Source organism: Cetorhinus maximus, chromosome 3, assembly GCF_964194155.1.
Source record: "Cetorhinus maximus chromosome 3, sCetMax3.hap1.1, whole genome shotgun sequence".
Classification (NCBI taxonomy): domain Eukaryota; kingdom Metazoa; phylum Chordata; class Chondrichthyes; order Lamniformes; family Cetorhinidae; genus Cetorhinus; species Cetorhinus maximus.
The window spans coordinates 122,490,806-122,513,425 of NC_135881.1; the positions used below are offsets into that span (position 1 = coordinate 122,490,806).

General features: G+C 45.4%; 1 protein-coding gene across 2 annotated transcripts in view; it reads right to left on the reverse strand.

Annotated features, from left to right (window-relative positions):
• Nucleotides 1-22,620, reverse strand: part of LOC144678872 (rap guanine nucleotide exchange factor 5-like) — a 282,112-nt gene that overhangs the window by 15,690 nt on the left and 243,802 nt on the right. For both annotated transcript variants that reach the window (XM_078538871.1, XM_078538872.1), the window contains exon 20: nucleotides 19,609-19,778. In XM_078538871.1, the coding sequence (XP_078394997.1) occupies nucleotides 19,609-19,778 (170 nt within the window). The remainder of the gene's footprint in view (nucleotides 1-19,608; nucleotides 19,779-22,620) is intronic.

A 22,620-nucleotide genomic window follows, 5' to 3' on the forward strand; every position in this document is an offset into this window, starting at 1 on the left:
TGCCTGTGAAAGTTAAACGTTTCTAACACCTGGGCCTGAATTTTTAGGTCAGCGGGCGGGTGCAATCGGCCACTATCAGCCCTTGACCGTGATTTCATGGTGGTTGGCCAATTAACAGCCAGCCAGCATGAAGCACGTGCTGAGAAGCTCAGTGCTGCCGGATGGGGGTGGTAGGAGGGTGTGGGCCAGCGCTGAGAGTAAGCTTCCTGAAGGCAGAGAGCTGCCTCAGGGAGCTGAAAACCTGAAAAATCAATAATAAAGGTTTCAGAAACTGAAAGAATGTGTCCATGCCTCATAATAAATCTTCTGAAAATATAGATGGTAAAAATGCTGCCCACAGATTTTTATTTTTACTTTATTTCATAACGGAAAACAGGTTGCCCATGGATGAGGTTTCATGTAAAATGTAAAGACCGCTTGGCTGATTTGCCCATCCACCAACTGTAAGGTTGGATGGGCCACAAAAAAGCAGAGTCAATTGCTTCGTTAATGGACTTAATTGCCTCTTAATTGTGGGCGGGCACGTTTCTGACTTCTGCCCGTGACCACCAACCGAAGTATTCCGCAATTGCGGGATGACATCGGGGCGCTTGCCCGATTTCATGCTGGATTGGGTCAGGCACACGCCCGCCCGCCGAGCTAAAAATTCTACCCTGATAATGTACCCTCTAATTTTTGTAGTGCATAGGCAATTACTTTAAGCGTTTGTAAGACTTGCATATGGCTTGCGCAGCCACACAGCCGTGCAGCTTAAAGGAAACATTGCTACCTGGCATCAATAATAAAGACCATAGCCAGAATATTACCCCGTCGGGCGGGTAGGGGCAGTAGGGGAGCCGACCGCTGCCCGCGATAGGCTCTGCACTGTGATTTCACGTGGGTGGGCCATTTAAGGCCCACCCTGCATGGATCGCGAGCGGCAGCGCTCAGAGCTACCTGTGCGGGTGGGAGGAGGAGGGCGAGCCGGGCCTAGCACACAGTTCGTGCATGTGCACGAAAGAGCACTTCAATCTCCCTGATGCACGGAGCCGCCTCAAGGGGATTGAAGCGCTTTTTAAAAAAATTAATAAAGACAGTAAAAATTTAATAAAACATGTCCCCTCATGTGACTGTCACATGAGCTGGGGCACGTTTTTAATTCACAAATAGTTTTATTTAACGTTTATTTGCTTCAGGAAACCTCATCCCGCTCCTGGATGAGGTTTCCTAAAAAATGTAAAGGCCGCTTGGCCTTTTTGCCTGCCCGCCAGCTGTTAGATTGGACAGACAGCATAAATTTGAATTTAATTAGATTGTTAATGGCCTTAATAGGCCTTTTAATTATCGGCGGGCGGGCAGCCGACTCCGGCACACGCCCACCAAATGAAATATTGCGAGACTGCACGGTGACGTCGGGATGCACGCCCAACATCACCGTGCATCATTTTACGCTCGGGCGTGTTGGGTGTGCGCCCGCACGCCGAGTGTGATGTTCTGCCCCATAAGTAGCACACACACAAACCAAGTAATTCCAGAATGCTGACGATCTTTTTCCTCAGGCTAATACTGCTCAGTTTAGATCAGACCAGTTGACCAATGGTGAAGGGCGTAAAACAGGTTTTGCTAACCTGTTTTCCACCCAGCATGAACAGTTCAGATCAACCTGAAGGGCTTTTATGCTTTAAATCAATTCTCCTTCCCTGTCCCTCTCCTGCTGCCTATATTCTGTTTTGGGCTTGGTAAATTGTTGAAACGTCAGTTGAGTTTGGTGAACTAAACTGCTTTATAGGGCTGAAATGATATTTATTTGTGTTGTGTCCCATTGTATTTCTTTTCACTTCGAATTCAAAGTTCCTAAAACAGTCATCGGCCACACTGCTGAGGATTGTTATCTCCGTGGCGGAATTTTGTATGCCTGCTGGCGTCAGGCATGATCGGTGGCGTGAGCAGATAATATGGCGTGATCGATTTTACGACGGCAGGCAAGTAGTCCTCGATCATCTGCTCAGCCCGCGATGGCGGGCCGCATTTCCTGCATCCCTAAAATGCTCATGACTTTGCAGTCTGTGCCGAGGGATGGGCGGGACAGAAAAGCTCTGGAGCACTTGGTGGCACTTTGATGCCTCTGCGTTGCTTGAGTGGGCAGATAATCTAGGAATCCAACCCCAATCATATCAATGCAGCTACGCCTGAACTGTCTCACTTTATACAGGTTTCCCTAATGCATGGCCACTTCCCTCGCCCACCCCGAACGCTTGTGCACTATATTCAACGGCAGGGCTGCCTTTGCCCCCACCCCCCCTCCCCCTCCCCCACCAGTTGCCTCAATAGCGGGGCTGCCCTTAACCCTGACCCCCTGATGCCCCTGAAGCTTGAAGTACAACAGGCGACCCTGGTGAGCCCTGCACAACGTTACTGTGTACTCACCTTTGAGTTCCCGGGAAACATTAAGGGGCTGTCACACTTAACCAGGTGTTATGATCCCAGTTGAGGTTACCCCTGGACAAGCCTGATCTCAGAGTGGAACGAGCTTGATAGATCCTAACTTTTATTTGTTTGTTTAGATACGTGGAGAGTAGCTTCTGAACAGAGTCACAGGAGTCAGCTGATGAACTTTTAACAAAAGAATAAAACATTTATTCAACAAGAAAAGATGAACTATACTACAATACTCCTTCACCCACAGCTATACCATTACAGATGTATACAGATTTGTAAGGATAGCGCAAGTTACAAAGCTATCTTATACTCTAATGTTTACAGTAAGTACACAGTCCATGTAAACCTATGGCACCCTGTGGTCAGACACACCACACTCTGAAACCAAGTTGCAGGTGATACCTCAACCAGATGTTATAGATCTCTCCTCAATTCCCCCAGATGCTTGTCACACCGTAAACCAACCAATCTCACTGAATTCCGTCCTTCACACGAGGATTTCCAATCTCCACTCTCGAATAACTCACCTTGGAATCTTCTCCCAAATCAAAACTTTCTCTCAGATGCCTTCCACAAGAGTTCACCTCTATGGTTTTGAACTCTCCTTCTGATGTTCCTCTTCCCTGGGTCACCACATGCATTCAAGCTGTCTTCCACACACTCTGTCTCTCTGACTCAGCCATTAACAGTACACCACTGCTTCACATGCCCATAGCAAAGAGTTACAGATCTTCAGTTGTCTCTTTGGACCTTCTAGCCTCTTGCAAGCTGCCTTGCTTTAAATCTGCTTTCTGCAGCTTTTGTCTTTAAATCTGAAGCTTGGAGCTTTTCTTTTTGTCCCTCACTCTTAACTTCATTAACAGGACCTTTTCCAGGTTCCTGTCCTTCCTTTAACTAGAAGGCCTTCTTTGAACTTTCCCCTCTTCCACTCCCATGGACCTTTGGGGGTTTTCTTTAGCTTGGGACTGGCTATCTGTCCCCTTTGCTCCAGTCTCTCCTGGCAGCAAATTTTAGAACCAACTGCACTCCAACAGCTTCCAAAAAAACTGCTGTTTCTCTCAAAACAAAAACAGAAACAGCAATACCTGGAAAAACTCAGCAGGTCTGGCAGCATCGGGGGAGAAGAGCACAGTTGATGTTTCGAGTCCTCATGACCCTTCAACAGAACATGAGGACTCGAAACGTCAACTGTGCTCTTCTCCGCTGATGCTGCCAGACCAGCTGAGTTTTTCCAGGTATTGCTGTTTCTCTCCTTCTGTGTGTGTGTGTGTGCCTTTGGGAGAAAGCTGCCTCTCTGGTCCCCTGCTGCTAGGTAACAGCCCAATCCTTCTATCCCTGTATGTTTACTTTCTTTTCAGGGTCATAAAACTCCTCATTAGAAATGCAAGCACCTTTTTACAGTGAAACTAAAACTCCATTTGACCTTTCTTAACACACAGATACAGAAATACAAATCAAACTTAAACTTTAAAGCTAAAACTCATTCCTAACACCCACAAAGACCAATATAACTTACTTAAACTATCTCTATTTCCTCACACCAGTACAGATTCTTAGTACACCCATGCTAATCGCGTGTCTCTCTTTTTTATCTTGCAGGAGCAGGTTCATGGACCCTGGTGACCTAGCTGTATGCCTGATGGCCTACAGAGCGTGAAGAAGATGGAGGAGAGAGCAGCCGAGGCTTCTGGCTGTGCAGAGGCAGGAGCAGCAACCTCAGGAAGAGTGGGCAGCCAGGGCTCCCACACACGCTGCCCAAGAGCCACAGTGAGCCATCACAGGCCAGCGCCTAATGACACCCAGGATCCATAGACACTGACTTTCATTCCTGCAGATGACCGAGAACCAGTGTCTCTGAAGACTGCGCATGTCAAGGGAACTAGTCGGTCACATCTGGCAACTACTGCAGGATTTGGCGCCATGGGGGCATGGAGGGCATCCACTGCAGTGGCAGTGAAAGCTACCACAGCGCTCAATTTCTAAGCCAGTGGCTCCTTTCAGGGCTCCACAGGTGACCTCCATCCACAAATGCATCCATGAGGGCCACGGATGCCATCTTTGCGAGGGCACACAACTTTGTGTATTTCGCCTGGGACCAGGGCAGCCAGGATGCACTCATGTGGTGCTCAGATCTCTGCTGCCACACACGGTGAACTACATCAACCACAAGGGGTTCCACTCACTGAGCGTGCAGCTGGTGTGTAAATACCAGAAACATATCCTGCAGGTGTGCGCACAGTTTCCAGGCGTAGTGTGCACGACGCCTACATCCTCAGTCAGTCACAGATCCCTGGAGTCTTCCAGGGTCCACAGAAGCTGCAGGGTTGCCTCCTCGGGTACAAGGGCTACCCTCAGAGGATGTGGCTGATGACACCCGTGTGGCGGCCTCAGGCTGCAGCAGAGCAACACTATATTGTGGCTCATGTTGCAGCTCACAACTTGGTGAAGCAGACCATCGGGAAGCTGAAGATGAGGTTCCGCTGTCTGGACTGATCTGGTGGGGCCCTGCAATACAGTCCGCAGAGGGTGTCATGCATCGTCATCGTCTGCTGCGCCCTTTACAACCTGGTGTTGCAACAGGGAGAGGAGCTGGCTGAGGAGGAGATGGAGAAGCTGCATGTCTCCTCCGATGAGGAGAACACCGCCGGAGATGAGGGTGAGGAGGTCCTCGGAGGCAACGATGATGGAATGAGGCCCTCATGCTGTCTAGATGAGGCAGGCATGCTTGGGAGGCTGCCATAGCTGCCAGATTTGTGGAGGATGATGACGACATGCAGTAATCTCACATCGCATCGGTGAACATTTGACTAGAATCTGGCTTATGGCAGTGCGCATACCCTCTGTGAGAATGCTCCTGTCATGGGGACGCAGTGGAGGCCCTAACAGTCGCTCGATCGCAGGAGGATGATGATGACATGCAGTGAGGACACTCCATAAATCTTCACATAGCTTTTGAGAATGTCTGGCTCCTGGCTAGCTTCGCTCAGCTCTCTTGCACTCTGTGAACAGGATCATATGGAGACACAGTCATGAAACTTTAGAAGCACCTGACCGTTTGTCTGCCTTCAGCAACTGAGCCCTTCAGGAGCACAGCGTCACTGGTCACAGGTGCTAAAGAGATGGGGTCCAGCCCCACCTTAAAGGTGCTGAGAGCCACACAGAGAGAATGACAGAACTCTGTGACGTCTGCCCACTACATCCTGGCAGCAATGACCAGCACTGGCAAGGTGCAGGCATCAGTAATGTTTCCAGGGAGTGTGAGGCCAAACCATCATTTTGGTTCGAAGGCTGCACAGAGCACAGGGAATAGGCCCTGAACTGAGACATCTGCCTTTATCTTGTGCAGAAATGATCCACATCTGAGTGACAAGAACACTGCTCATCAGAACAAGGAACCACAGGCAGGGATAGACTCTTGGGAGTTTATTGACAATAGTGAACATTATGTACAAGCGATTAACACCTGTGCCCAGGCTGTGCAGCTAATTCTCCTTAACTTTCTTAACACTGCTGCTACGTCTTGGTGCTCCCTGGACGTCCACAGCAGAGCTGGAGGCAGCCTGCTGACTGCAACACCCTGTCTGTGATGACCTTGGTGGGCGTCCACTGGAGGGCCGAGACTTGGAGGGCCCCGGCCTGCTTTCGGGGTCCTGCTGTGTGGCCGTGGCACCCTCCTCGGTCTGTGGAGCTGGAGTTGCTTGGGCAACAGGAAGAGGGGATTTGGATGGGCTGGAGTCACCTGGGCGGATGGGCCCGGAGTGAGAAACCTGCTGATCCTCCTCCCTATAGATATCCAGGGGCCCCAGGCTGACTCCTTCAGGAGCAGGGGTAGCTGGAGTGAGATCAAGCTGCCCGGCACCCCTCTCGTGTATGCACTGTTGGAGGCCAACCATGGTGTCAGCGATGAAGTTCAGCCCGCGCAGCAGTGCAGGAGCGAAGTCCTGGACCAAGGCCTCCATGGCAGCTGCCATCCTACCAGTGTTGACCTCAGTGTGTTGGCATGAAGGCAGATGAACTCCTCCTCCATCATGCCTTACAATCTGAGGAGAGCAGCCGACACCCCTTCCTGATGTTCCCTAGCTTACTTTTGCAGCTCCAGCAACTGTGACATGACCGAGTCCAGAGATTCCCCATCTGACTCGGACTCAGCAATGTTCTGGCCGCCAGCAGTCTTCTGAGTGCCAGAAACCTGGGAGGTCCCTGCCTCCACCTGCTGTGGATCAGACTGTGTGATGTGCTCACCAGATTGCGATCCTGTGGCTATTCTAAAGCTAGGTCCCACTGAGGTGTTGTCTCTGCGCTGGTGGAGGGTGTGGGTGAGCGCTGTGACAGGACTTCAGGGAGGGTGTCTCCAGATTTCTTCGGGGCTTGATTGGACGCCCTGGGATGTGGACTCCGTTTGCTGTTTCCCAGATGTGCCTGTGAAAGCAAGGGGAGATAATTAGTGCATGGCAGTAGCCTGTGAAAGAAGACATATAACTCAGAGCATAGTTGTCTGATGGATGTCGCACTGCTGGATCCTCACTTGGTAGAGCAGCGCCGACCTCTCTGTCAGCACAAGACCGGTCCAGATGCTTGACGTCCAGCTGGATGGCTCTGCTTTCAAAGTCCATGAAACCTTGATTTCGGGCATTCCAACACTGGTCTGAGACCTCTCCCTCTTGCTGTGTGCCAGCTTGTCCTCCATGAATAGAGATGGAGAAAGTGTAAGCAGGACGCCTGCCAGGCCAGATGATAAGTATGCCTGGCCTGTGTGGGTGGTGAGTGGTCCCATGGACGGGATGAGGACAATGAAGGTGTGTGTGAGAGAGTGAATGGCGATGTCCCTTGAACTGGCAGTGAGTGAGATCCTTGTGGATGTGTGATGGGTTTGTGAGTGTGTGATTTGAGAGTGATGAGAAGAGTAACTTACCCTGGCAGAGCGTAGGAGATCATTCATCCTCTTGCAACACTGGGTGGCTGTCCTCTTTTTGAAGGCCGTTGGTGCTGACCACCGCTGCACCGCCTCCCAAGCCGGGTTAGTGCTGTTGCTGCCCATCCTTCGGCCAGAGTAAGGGTAGGGGACATCCCGGCAGGACTCCACAGCATCCAAAAGGCGCTCGAGGGATGCATCACTGAACCTGGGGGCTGCCGTCTTCTTCGGTTTCAGGGACATGTATTCTGTGCAGCAGTGGAAAGCTGGAAGCACTGAGATGTCTGCTTGTGGCTGGACTTTAAATGTGGCGCCTGGCGTGATGCAGCAGCGGGGTGATGGCGGGCGGGCAAATGAGAGCCATGGAAATGGTATGTTTCCTGGGAGTGCATAAATAATGTGGTGGGTTTAGGACGATATGGCATGAGAACCCGCCATCGCGGCTGGAGCGTAAAACGTCGTTTTACCTGCCCACTACCGTACTTAGTGCAAATCAGGGACGATTCCACCCCTAGTGTTCAATTGATCGGTGTTTGATTATGTGTGTCTGCTATCTACTCTTTGTTCTCTGGGTGTAGTTACTTAGAAAGAGAGACTGAACTAACGCAAATTGCTGTAAGCATGGGAGTAGACATTTTAAAGCATTAAACAGAACTCCTGTTACACACATATAACCTGGAGTGTGTCATTTCTGCATATCTCTGTGGCACAAGATAACACAACAGTATTCTTTTGACAGCCCACTTGTCCTTATTTCTTCAGCCTACATCATTCAGCCTCACTGACCTTTGATGACTTTTCTGTATTTATAAAGTATTCACAGTCATTCACATTATTCTTATGCACAAAATGACATGCAGTGTTCTTTATACTAAAATAGGATTGCAATTTTAAAAAACAGCCAATCTTCAAGATTCCCATTATTATTCTAATCTGATTTTTCTGGAACAACTATAATCCCTACCCCCTCCCAGGATGGTTGGGGAATGGGTTGGGGTAGAATATCAAAAATCAGAAATGCAACACCAACTAGCCTTTTACATACCCACTTTTGGTTTGAATGGTGGTGTAGGGTGGGGAAGGGAGCAAATAACCTGCTATACAGAGGCAGGTGTGCCATATGAATATTTTAATAAGGTTGTGTGCCATAAATTTAAGCAGGCTTTTAGGGTTATTGCCTGTGGGCTAGGTTTCACAGGGAACAGGAAACCTGACAACAGGAAAGAGGTGAGACCTGTCAGACCCATTGGATAAGTGCCTTTCCAGCACTGCTTGTGGGCTAAGAGTTTCAGGGCTGCTTCCCCGGCTCACCAAGCTAATCAGCGTCTCCTTGCAATTGACTGACCAAAGCATGCAACCCCCTGCACCCTTAAGATCTGATCATCCCTTCCCCTATGATCTCCTCTGACCTCTGCTCTCCATCTCAACCACTGCTCCCACTCCTGACCTCAAGGTCTTTCCAATCTTCCCTCTCAATCCCGCTGGCTGTCAGGTAGGAAACGGTAATTCTCTTGGAAGAATTTAAAGATTCGCTTCCTCTTGTAGTTAGCACCCATGTTGAAGATCAGAGGGTTAAAACAGCTAGACAGGCAGCAAAGATGGCTGAAGATTAGGAACTGGTCCATAAATCAAAACCCTTTTTCCGTAATCCCCATAAACCCGAGAAAGATAGAATGTGGGAATGCAAAAGGAAGGCAAGTAGTCAGGGAAGAGAAGGGACAGTTGGGTATTCTCAGGAACTTTCTCGTCAGACCAGAAAGGAAGGTGCTGAGGGTGGAAGTGACATTCGAAAGCCTAAGGGTAACAAGGTGGGGCATGTTAGGGCAGATTTCTGGAAATTAAATAGTAGACTTATTGCAGTAGTAGGAAAGCCTAAGGAATCCTCAGGAAAGGTTGCGTCAGAAAAGGAAATGGTTGTTAAAACTGTAGCAGTGGTACAGGTGAAACGTATTCCCTCAGAACATACAGGAAAGGGGGATATAATTCAGGATAGTCCAGAGAACTCTTCTTTGATTATTGGTGAAGGAAGTCAGGCTAACAAAAGGTCTGGATGTTTTGTGTCAAAGGGAGAAGTGTTCCCTTACTCCTCCAACAAAATAAGTAAACAGATGAAAATTTTGAGGGATACAGGGGCAGATCAACCATTGAAGTTGTTTGATGATACAATTTGTATTCTGGGTAGTTTTATGAAGGGAAAAGTATTAATAAGCGGTAGTAAGGGAACTTATGAACCTGTTTCTTTGTGTAAAGTTAACTTACAAAGTCATTTTGTAAATGGAATTGTTATGGTGAGAATTATTCCTAAATCACTTATTGAGGGGGTGGATTTTATACTGGATAATGATCTGGCTAGTGGAGACAGTACTGTGGCAATGACTGTATTGCAGCAGGTAGTTGATCATGTTGATTTTAGCAACCTTCAGGGAACTACTGTGGCCAAAGATGAAACACTTATTGCAGATAACAAGCAATTGAAGGAAAACCTGATTAATGTAGAAAACCAACTTTCATGTGTGAAAGAGGAGTTTGCTACTGAAAGAAGAGAATTGGTGAGAACAACTGAGAATCAGTCACAGGAAGTAGAACACTTGACTGAGGACTTGAAATGTATGAATGATAACCTTGTAGAAGCAAATTTAACAAAGGTCAATCTTCAGTTAAAACTTGATGAACTCCAAGCATCAATAGTTGCTATGAAATATCAGGGAAAATGCTTTGAACAAGTAAAGGAATTGTTGGTAAATCAGAATAATTGGTTGAATGCAAAATTAAAAACCAAAACAAACGAACTGTTAGAACTTCATCAGGAAAAGAGCAATGAGATTCTCAAACTTCGAAGCAAACTGGACAAAAGGAAAAAAAATGGGACCTGGAGAAACAACAATATTATAAAAAGTTTCAAGATCAAACCAAGCAGGAGTATAAAACACTTTAGCATGAACAAAAGAAGCATCTCAATAACATCCTTGAAACAAAAAGAGATTTTGATCAGAGAAGAAATGAGATGTTAATACACAAAAATGCCATTTTGACTTTGTTAAATCGAAATGAGAATTTACCACATTTGGGTTCAGAAAATGAGCTTGAGGATGGAATTACGCCCACAGCGAATGAAAACGACGATTGGGCTGTAGACTTAAATGAAACATTTTTTGCTGAGTTAGAGACAGAGAATAAGAGGAAAAAGAAATATAAGGGTGGAGTTATGATAATACTATGATGTGCAAACCCTGATAATTTTGTTACATTTATTGACTTTGTTTAAGTACATTTTGTAATTGTACAATATAACATGTCTAATTATGAAATGAAATGGATGTTTATTTGTATAATAGATAATAAGCTATTGCTAGAGGTTTATGATGTTATGTTTGTGTGAGGAGGATGGAAGGCCATTGTGAAGCTTTCTTTTTTCCAAACGGGTGGTGTTAGAAAATAGAGATAGTTTAAGTATGTTATATATATATTTGTGGGTGTTAGGAATGAGTTTCAGCTTTCAAGTTTAAGTTTAATTTGTATTCCTGTATCTGTGTGTTAAGAAAGGTCAAATGGAGTTTTAGTTTCACTTGAAAAGGCTGCTTGCATTTCTAACAGGGAGTTTATGATCGCTGTAAGGTAAAGGTAAACACACAAGAGTAGAAAAACAGTGCTGTTGCCTAGCAACAGGAGGGTCAGATAGGCAGGTTCCTCCCACAGACATACACACAGAAGAAGACAGCAGTTTGATCTGGAAGCTGTTGAAGTTCAGCTGGTTTTGGATTTGTTGCCAGTAGAGACTGGAGCAAAGGGGACAGATAGAAGTCCCAAGCTAACAAAAAACCCCAAAAATCAAGGAGAGTGGAAGAGGGGAAAGTCCAAAGAAGACCTTGTAGTCAAAGGAAGGACAGTAACCTGGGAAAAGGTCCTGTTAATGAAGTTAAGAGTGAGGGGCAGAGAGAAAGGCTCCATGCTTCAGATTTAAAGTGAGAACAGCTTGCAAGAAGCAAGGGGATTCAAAGAGACAACTGGAGGTCTGTAATTCTTTGCTATGGGCATGTGAAGCAGTGGTGTACTGTTGACGGCTGAGTCAGTGAGAGAGAGTGCATGGAAGACAGCTTGAATGCACGTGGTGACCCAGGGAAGAGGAATATCGGAAGGAGAGTTCTAAATCCTGGAAGGTGTCTGAGAGAAAACGTCAGTTTGGGAGAAGATTCTAAGGTGAGGTTTTGGAGAGTGGGGATTGGAAACCTAGTGTGAAGGATGGAATTCAGCGAGACTGGTTGACTCATGGTGTGACAAGCATCTGGGGGAGTTGAGGAGAGATCCATAACATCCGTTTCATGTGGCATGTCACTTGGTTTCAGTGTGGTGTGTCTGACCACATGGGGGCCATAGGTTTACATGGACTGGGTATTAACTGTGTACATTAAAGTACAAGATAACTTTTGTGACTTGTGTTATCCTTACAAATCTGTATATATCTGTAAAGGTTTAGTTGTGGGTGAAGGAGTATTGTAATGTAGTTCATCTTTTCTTGTTGAATAAATGTTTTATTCTTTTGTTAAAAGTTCATCAGCTAATTCCTGTGACTCTGTTCAGTAGTTATTCTCCACGTGTCTAAACAAACAAATAGGAGTTAGGATCGATCAAGCTGGGTTCCACCCTGGGATCAGGCTTGTCCAGGGGTAAACTCAGCTAGCGATCATAACCTGCTTAATTGATAAATATTTACAGCTCTAATTTACAGTGATAAATTCTGCTTGTGTAAGTGATCCTTTGGCTGAACGTAATCAATTAAAATGCTGTACAAGATCAGAAGCCAAATATTTTTACTACTGAACTATCAAAATAAATCAACATTTGAGCCCTTGGAACTTCTCCATGGGACCTTTCCCTTTGCACATTTGAGAATATGGGCCTATTGCGTTGGATCTCAACAGAAGTTTTTCATTTGGCGATTTTGATATTCTATAATTGGGCAAGCAATTAAAAAAAACAAGCCTCTTTTTTTTTGGAACAGAATTCTGAGTTAACAGGAAAAAAACTATGGGAGTAAGCAATAAATTAATTTCCCTATTGGGTGGTAATTCACACCGGTGAAATATAAAACAATAATCTATCCATGTAATGAATTATCACTTGAGAGTTAGTATAATGTTCCAGTAATAAATCAAACACTCCCTAGCATCCCAGGACTCATTTCCATTCATAGTATAAACAGAATTGCTCTCTGATGACTATGAGTTCCAAAAGTTCTTTCACTTGTGTTAAAGACATGGGTATAACTCACTCAGAATATTCCTCCAAGGGCTAATGAACAAGGCCAGTGGCTGCAGAAAGAGTCTCACCATCAGTATAACTCTTAAGGCTCAAAGTATGAGGAAGAGCATTGACTAAATGTGCTGTACTCTTGCATTCTACATTTTTCTGCTGCTTATGGTTTTTTTTTATTCATTCAGGGGACGTGGGCTTCGCTGGCTGGGCCAGCATTTTTTGCCCATCCCTAGTTGCCCTTGAGAAGGTGGTGATGAGCTGCTGCCTTGAACTGCTCCAGTCCATGTCGTGTAGGTACACCCACAGTGCTGTTAGGAAGGGGGTTCCAGGATTTTGACCCAGCGACAGTGAAGGAACGGCGATATATTTCCAAGTCGGGATGGTGAGTGACTTGGAGGGGAACTTCCAGGTGGTGGTGTTCCCATCTATCTACTGCCCTTGTCCTTCTAGATGGTAGTGTTCGTGGGTTTGGAAAGTGCTGTTGAAGGAGCCTTGGTGAATTCCTGCGGTGCATCTTGTAGATGGTACACACTGCTGCTACTGTGCTTCAGTGGTGGAGGGAGTGAATGTTTGTGGATGTGATGCCAATCAAGTGGGCTGCTTTGTTCTGGATGGTGTCAAGCTTCTTGAGTGTTGTCGGAGTTGCACTCATCCAGGCAAGTGGGGAATATTCAATCACATTCCTGACTTGTGCCTTGTAGATGGTGGACAGGCTTTGGGGAGCCAGAAGGTGGTTTACTCGTCGCAGGATTCCTAGCCTCTGAACTGCTCTTGTAGCCACAATATTTATATGGCTAGTCCAGTTTCAGTTTCTGGTCAATGGTAACCCCTATGATTTTAATAGTGGAGGATTCAGTGATGGTAATTCCATTGAAACCAAGGGGGGGATGGTTGGATTCTCTCTTGTTGGAGATGGCCATTGCCATCTTATGTGGCAAGAATGTTACTTGCCACTTGTCAGTCCAAGCCTTGATATTGTCCAGGTCTTGCTGCATTTGAGCATGGACTGCTTCAGTATCTGAGGAGTTGCAAATGGTGCTGAACATTGTGCAATCATCAGCGAAAACCCCACTTCTGACCTTATGATGGAAGGAAGGTCATTGATGAAGCAGCTGAAGATGGTTGGGCCGTGGACATTACACTGAGGAACTCCTGCAGTGATGTCCTGGATCTGAGGTGACTGACCTCCAACAACCACAGCCATCTTTCTTTGTGCTAGGTATGGCTCCAACCAGTGGAGAGTTTCCCCCTGATTCCCATTGACTCCAGTTTTGCTAGGACTCCTTGATGCCACACTCTGTCAAATGCTGCCTTGATGTGAAAGGCAGTTACTCTCACCTCACCTCGGGAGTTCAGCTCTTTTGCCCATGTTTGAACCAAGGCTGTAATGAGGTCAGGAGCTGAGTGGCCCTGGCAGAACCCAAACTGGGCATCAGTGAGCAGGTTATTACTAAGCAAGTGTCGCTTGATAGCATTGTTGATGACCTCTTCCATTACTTTACTGATGATCGAGAGTAGACTGATGGGGCAGTAATTGGCCAGGTTGGATTTGTCCTGCTTTTTGTGTACAGGACATACCTGGGCAATTTTCCACATAGTCGGGTAGATGCCAGTGTTGTAGCTGTACTGGAACAGCTTGGCTAGGGGTGCAGCAAGTTCTGGAGCACAAGCCTTCAGTACTATTGCCGGAATACTGTCAGGGCCCATAGCCTTTGCATTATGCAGTGTCTTCAGCTGTTTCTTGATATCACGTGGAGTGAATCGAATTGGCTGAAGATTGGCATCGTGATGCTGGGGATCTCCGGAGTAGGCTGAGATGGATCATCTACTCAGCACTTCTGGCTGAAGATTGCAGCAAATGCTTCAGCCTTATCTTTTGCCCTGATGTGCTGAGCTCCTCCATCATTGAAGATGGGGATATTTGTGGAGCCTCCTCCTCCAGTGGGTTGTTTAATTGTCCACCACCATTCACGACTGGATGTGGCAGGGCTGCAGAGCTTAGATCTGATCCGTTGGGATTGCTTAACTCTGTCTATCACTTGCTGCTTATGCTGTTTGGCACGCAAGTAGTCCTGTGTTATAGCTTCATTGGGTTAACATTTCATTTTTAAGTATGCCTAGTGCTGCTCCAGGCATGCCCTCCTGCACTCTTCATTGAACTAGGGTTGATCCCCTGGCTTGATGGTAACGGTAGAGTGGGGGATATGCCAGGCCATGAGGTTACAGATTGTGTTCGAGTACAATTCTGCTGCTGCTGATGGCCCACAGTGTCTCATGGATGCCCAGTCTTGAGTTGCGAGATCCGTTTGAAATCTATCCCATTAGCACGGTGGTAGTGCCACATAACATGATGGAGGGTATCCTTAATGTGAACGTGGGACTTCCTCTCCACAACGATAGTGCAGTGGTCACTCCTACCGATATTGTCATGGACAGATGCATCTGCGGCAGGCTGGTTGGTGAGGATGAGGACAAGTATGTTTTTCCCTCATGTTGGTTCCATCACCACCTGTCGCTGACCCAGTTTAGCAGCTATGCCATTTAGTGCTCAGTCAGTAGTGGTGCTATCGAGCCACTCTTAGGTGTTGGACATTGAAGTCCCCCACTCAGAGCACATTCTGCACCCTTGCCACCCTCAGTGCTTCCTCCAAGTGGCGTTCAACATGGAGGAGCACTGATTCATCAGCTGAGGGAGGGCGATACATGGTAATTAGCAGGAGGTTTCCTTGCAGTGCTCTGACGAAGTCATACAGACTCGAAACGTTAACTCTGTTTTTCTCTTCACAGATACTGAGTTTTTCCAGTATTTTCTGTTTTTGTTTCAGATTTCCAGCATCCGCAGTATTTTGCTTTTATCTTGGTGAACCAGATGGGTTTTTACAACAATGATTTCATGGTCATCACCAGACTTTTAATTCTAGATTTTTAATGGAATTCTAATTCCATCTGCCATGGTGGGATTTGAACTCATGCCCCCAGAGCATTACCCTGGGTCTCTGGGTTATTACCCAGCGACAATACTGCTGCTTACTGCTAAGCCATCGCCTCCTAGATCATATGTGATGGTGACATCATTGGTGAGGCTGTCCCAACAGAAGAAGGGATCTGAATTAGCAATGTAGATATTACTAATTAACATAATGACCTCCAGCAATTGTCAGCTCAGTTGCATGCATGTTAGTTACATTTCCTTGTGCTATAAGTCTCTTGAGACAAATGCCTAATTAGAAAATCACTCTTTGTATGCAAATAGAAAGAGCAGAAAGATAATTATGTTACAGTTCATTATTTTTCAGCTGTAGTTTTTGAAAAAATTGTTCTGTATGTCTCCCTCATTATTGCAAAAGGTGTCATAAATATTCATAAAATTCTCCACTATTAAGAAAATTTTTTTTATTCTTTCACAGGGTGTGGGCATCGCTGGCTGGGTCAGCATTCATTACCCTTCCCTAATTGCCCTTGAAAAGGTGGTGCCGATCCGCCATCTTGAATGGTTGCAGTCCATGTGGTGTAGTTACACCCACAGTGCTGCTGGGAGGGATTTCCAGAATTTTTACTCAGAGACAGTGATGGAACTGCATTTTGCAAATGCAACGATGCAACTATGCAAATTGTAGGGAAATGTGTAGTTAGGTTGTTTGTGTGTGATGTAATGAAAATGGTGAAAAGTTCTTGCTCCCTAGCCAAAGAAAAATTGGGATACAAACAATGTGAAGGGTGCAAAGGGCACAAAATTCTAGCACTACATTCAAGAGAACTTTTTCAGCCAGCATGTAACACGCCCAACAAGAGGGGGCGCAATTCTAGATTTAGTCTTAGGAAATGAAGCTGGGCTTCTAGATGAAATAGCAGTGGGTCATCATTTTGGAGATGGTGACCATAATACAGTTAGATTTAGCATCATTATGGAAAAGGACAAAGATAGAAAAGGAGTAGAAGTTCTAAATTGGGGAAGACAGACTCTACAAAGCTGAGAGGTGAACTGGTGAGAGTGGACTGGATACAAATACTAGAAGAGAAAACAATACCAAATCAGTGGGAGGCATTCAAAGGTGAGATTCTACGGGTACAATGTAGACTTGTCCCCACAAAGAAAAAGGGCGGTACTGCCAAATCTCGAGCCCCTGATTATCCAGAAGCATACAGGGCAAGATAAAGCAGGAAAATAAAGCTTATGACAGTCCCAAAAAGCTTAATACTGCAGAAAGCCTAGAGGAGTATAGAAAGTACAGAGGAAAGCATTAGGAAAGCAAAGAGAGGATACAAAATCAAAGAAAACCCAAAGATGATTTACCAGTACATTAAAAGCAAGAGAGTAACTAAGAAAAGGGTAGGGCCTGTCAGAGATGTACATGGTAACTTGTGCGTTAATGCTGAAGATGCGGGTAGGGTACTTTGTCTCTGAGTACTTTGTCTCTGTCTTCACTAAGGAGGGGGATGATACAGACAATCTAGTTAAAAAGGAGGAGTGTGAAATATTAGATGCATTAAGCATAGTGAGAGGATGTACTAGAGGGACTGACATCCTTGAAGGTGGATAAGTCACCAGCACCAGATGGATTCTTTCCTAGGCTGTTAGAGGAAGCCAGGGAGGAAATAGCAGATGCTCTGGTGATCATTTTCCAATCCTCACTAAATACAGGAGAGGTACCAGAGGATTGGAGGTCTGCAAATGTTGTACCATTATTTAAAAAGGGTGTGAGGAATGGGCCAAATAATTATAGGCCAGTCAGTCTGACTTCAGTGGTGGGCAAATTAATTGTCACTTAGAAAGGCACGATTGGTCAGGAATAATCAGCATGGTATTGTTAAGGGAAGGTCATGTCTTACTAACTTAGTAGAATTTTTTGAGGAAGTAACAAGTTAGGATTGGTGAGGGTAATGCAGTGGATACATGGATTTTAGTAAGGCATTTGACAAGGTCCCACATGGCAGACTGGTCAGAAAAGTCAGATCCTATGGGATACTGGGGATGGTGGTGAGTTGGATCCAAAATTGGCTCAGCAGCAGGAAACAAAGGGTAACAGTTGATGGATATTTTTGCGAATGGAAAGCGGTTTCCAATGATGTTCCACAGGGCTAAGTGTTGAGTCCCCTGCTGTTTATTGCATATATTAATAATTTGGACTTAAATGTGGGTGGCATGATTAGGAAATTTGCAGATGACACAAAACTTGGCTGTGTAGTTGATAGTGAAGGGAATAGCTGTTGTCTCCAGAATTATATCAATGGTTTGGTTGAGTGAGCGGAAAAGTGGCAAATGGAATTCAATCTGGAAAAGTGTGAGGTAATGCATTTGGGGAGGGCAAACAAAGCAAAGGAATACTCAATAAATTGGAGGATATTGAGAGGTGTTGAGGAAGTGAGAGACATTGAAGTGCATGTCCACAGGTCCCTGAAGGTGGCTGGACAGGTGGATAAAGTGGTAAAGAAAGCGTATGGAATGCTTTCCTTGATTGGACGAGGTATTGAATACAAAAGCAGGGATGTAACGGTGGAACTGTATAGAACACTGGCTAAGCTACAGCTGGAATTTTGTGTACAGTTCTGGTCCCTACATTACAGGAAGGACATGACGGATATGGAAAGAGTTATAGAGGGGATTACAAGAATGTTGCCAGGGCTTGAAAATTGCAGCTATGAAGAAACATCGGATAAGCAAGAGTTGTTTTCCTTAGAAAAGAGGAGGCTGATAGGTGACCTAATTGAACATATGTACGAAAAAGAAGCAGGAGTAGGCCATTCAGCCCCTTGAGCCTGCTCCGCCATTTAATGAGATTATGGCTGATCTGATAGTAACCTGAAATCCGCATCCCGCCTATCCCCGAAAACCTATCACCCACCTTGCTTACCAAGAATCTATCCTCCTCTGCCTTAAAAATATTCAAAGACTCTGTTTCCATCACCATTTCAGGAAGAGAGTTCCAAAGATTCACAGCCCTCTGAGTGAAAACATTTCACCCCATCTCTGTTTAAATTGGGCAACCCCTTATTTTTGAACAGTGAACCCTAGTTCTGGATTCTCCCACAAAAGGAAACATCCTCTCCACATCCAACCTGTCAGGATCTTATATGTTTCAATCAAGTCGTCTCTTACACTTCTAAACTCCAGTGGATATAAGCCTAGTCTGTCCAACCTTTCCTCATGAGACAACCCACCCATTCCAGGTATTAGTCTGGTAAAGCTTCTCTGAATTGCTTCCAACGCATTTACAATATTCCTTAAATAAGGTGACCAATACTGTAAACAGTACTCCAAATGTGGTCTTACTGGTGCCCTGTACAACTGAAGCATAGCCCCCCTACTTTTGTATTCAACTCCCCTTGCAATAAATGATAACATTCTGTTAGCTTTCTTAATTACTTGCTATACTTGCAGACTAATCTTTTGAGATTCAAGCACTAGAACACACAGGTCCCTCTGCACCTCAGAGCTCTGCAATCTCTCACCATTTAGATAATATGCTTCTTTTATTTTTCCTGACAAAATGGACAATTTCATATTTTCCCACATTATACAAAATTATGAGGGGCCTAGATAGGGTAGACAGGAAAGACTTGTTTCCCCTAGCTGAGGGGTCAATTACCAGGGGGCATAGATTTAAGGTGCTTGGTAGAAGGATTAGGGGGTTATGAGGAAGAACATTTTCACCCAGAGAGTGTTGGGCATCCAGACATCACTGCCTAAATTGGTGGTTGAGGCTGGAATGCTCAACCCATTTAAAAGGTACCTGGGTCTGCATCTGAAGTGCTGTAACCTGCAAGGCTATAGACCAGGTGCTGGAAAGTGGGATTCAAATGAGTGGCTTGTTACTTTTCTTCCTATTTTTTTTGGCTGGTGTAGACATGATGGGCTGAATGGCCTCTATGGCTCTATGATTCTGTGGTTCTAAAAGCTTTGCCGAAAACAGGCCTCAAGGACAATGAGCACTGCAGATGTGTCCTGGAAACGCAATGACCTTGAGATTGTTCTTGTTTTGAAATCCTTACATGAATTATTTGTACAGACTGCCATTTTCACTTACTGAGCAGCAACCTTTATGAACTTTTTGACAAGCTGCACACGTTTGGACAGCTGGCTGCAGAGGAGGACTTCAGTAGAAACCCACAGTTGAACTTCATTGCACCGCTGCAGCAGAAAGTCAAGGTTGGCCGTGGTGTTCCCTCTGTGGAATGTGTAATAAATCAGTTCCTGCTGCAAAGGAAACACAAACAAAGAAAGTCAGTATATGTCCTCGTGTTAACAATGTATGCACCGATGAAAAGCAAGTGTCTATTATTTAATGAAATAACTCAACAGAACCAAAAGGTACCTGCATGTTCACTCTCCTTTACCCCTGATGTTTAACTTCTTTCTGTGTAATATTTCAGTTCTACTCAAGAGACTTGAGCACAAAATCTAGGCTGACAGTTTCTTAAAGTATTGAGGGAATGCTGAGCTGAGGAGGGTGTGAGAGAATGACCCTGGGACAGGCAGCCAGTAGCACCTAGAGGAGAGTGTGAGAGGAGGACCCCAAGCCAGGCTGTTAGCAGCACCTAGAGGAGAGCAGATGAACTATAAAAACAGTGCGCGAAGTGGCGAGAGTTCGAGAGCAGAGGTGACAGAGCGAGTTTGGTAACTGAGGGAGTTCGGCGAGGAGGGAGGAAGTGCTTGTTTCCTTTTCTACCTTTCCTCAGAATGAAGAGTGGTGGCTTTGCTAAGTAGGACCTGGTGAATAAATTAGAAAAGTGTAATTTTTTAAACAAGTAACTATACTTGGATTTAACTGAGAAGTGCCAAGAATAAGGGAAATTTAGGGCCAATATAATGAAGTTATGTAAATAATCCAAAGTAGAATAAAGCTAATGTAAGGGAAGTAGATTTAAGACATGGCAGGGCAGCTCAGTCAAGTGGTATGCACGTCATGTAATATGTGCAAAGTTATGGACGCTGCCGGTCATGTGCAGGAAGTGCTGCCAGCTGCAGAAATTTGAGCTCCAGGTTTCAGAGCTCAAGCAGCGGCTGGAGTCACTGTGGCACATCTGTGAGGCTGAGAGCTACGTGGATAACACGTTCAGAGAGATGGTCACACCACAGCTTAAGGGCCTGGAGACAGAGAGGGAATGGGTGACCACCTGGCAGTCCAAGAGAAGTAGGCAGGTAGTGCAGGAGTGCCCTGGGTTCCCGCTGACAAATCATTTTTCCATTTTGGAAGCTGGTGAGGGCGCTGGTTCCTCAGAGGAGTGCAGTCAGAGCCAAGTTTGTGGCACCATAAGCGGCTCAGCTCAGGAGGGGAGGAAGAAGAATGAAAAAGTAATAGTGATATGGGGATTCATTAGTTAGGCGAGCAGACAGGCATTTCTGTGGCCGTAGGCGTGACTCCAGGATGGTATATTGTCTCCCTGGTGCCAGGGTCAAGGAGGTCACAGAATGGCTGCAGGACATTCTACTGGGGGAGGATGAATAGCCAGAAATCGTGGTCCACATTGGTAATAGTGACATAGGTAAGAAAGGGGATGTGGTCCTACAATCAGAATTTAGGGAGCTAGTCAGAAAATGCTGGAAAAACTCAGCAGGTCTGCTGAATTTGGTCTGCTAGAGCTGCTGAGTTTTTCCAGCATATTCTGTTTTGGTTTCAGATTTCCAGCATTGGCAGTATTTTGCTAAAATCTAAATCAGGGTTACTATGCATGTATGTGAATGCACGGAGCACAGCAAATAGGATTGGGGAGTTACAGGTGCAGATTGCCATGTGGAAATATGATGTTGTGGCAATAACAGAGACCTGGCACAAGGAAGGGCAGAACTGGGTGTTAAATATCCCTGGGTACAAGGTGTTCAGAAGAGATAGGAAAGGAAGGAAAGGAGGAGGGGTGGCGGTATTGGTTAAGGAGAGCATTACAGTGCTGGAGAAAGAAGATGTCCCAGAGGGTTCAAGGACAGAATCAATTTGGTTAGGGCTAAGGAACAAAAAGGGTGCAATTACATTGCTCGGTGTAGTCTATAGACCGCCAAATAGTAAGGAAGACGTAGAAGGACAAATCTGCAGGGAAACTGCAGAAAGATGCAAGCGTTATAGAATAGTTATAATGGGGGACTTTAATTACCCGAATGTAGACTGGGACAGTGGTAGTTTAAAGGACAGAGAGAGGCAAATTTTCCTAGGTTGTGTTCAGGAGAACTTTCTACAGCAGTATGTGTCCAATCCAACAAGAAAAGACGCACTGTTGGACCTGGTTCTTGGAAATGAGGTAGGCCAAGTAGATCAAGTGTCAGTGGGGGAACATTTAGGAGACAGTGATCATTGTATTGTACGTTTTAGGTTGATGATAGAAAAGGACGATAGGTAATCCAGAGTAAGAAAAATTAACTGGACGAAAGCTGACTTTAACGGGGCAAGAACAGAGCTGGGCCAGATAAACTGGAACCAAAGAATGGCAGGAAAAACTGTAGCTGAGCAATGGGCTACCTTCAAAAAAAAAAAATTGGTTCTAGCACAGTCAAGGTATATTCCATCAAAAGGGAATGGTAGGGCAAACAAATCCAGAGCTCCCTGGATGGAAAAGGAGATAGAAATTAAGATAAAGACGAAAAGCGTGCTTATAACAGATATCAGGTAGAAAATACAATAGAGAACCAAGAGGAATACAGAAGGCTCAGAGGGAAGGTGAAAAAGCATATTAGAGAAGCGAAGAGGGATTATGAGAAAAGACTGGCAGCCAACATAAAGGGGAATCCCAAAGTCTTCTATAGTCATATAAATAGTAAAAGGAGTAGGACTGATTAGGGACCTAAAAGGGAATTTGTACATGGACTAATAGGCCATGGCTGAGGTATTAAATGAATACTTTGCATCCGTCTTTACCAAGGAGGTAGATGCTACCCAAGCTACGGTGACAGATGATGAAACTCAGTCATTAGAAGGGTTCAAAATTGATAAGGAGGAAGTGTTGAATAGATTGTCGGTACTTAAAGTTGACAAGGCACTAGGACCGGATGAGATGCATTCAAGGATATTGAAGGAAGAGAGAGTAGAAATTGCAGGGGCACTGGCCAT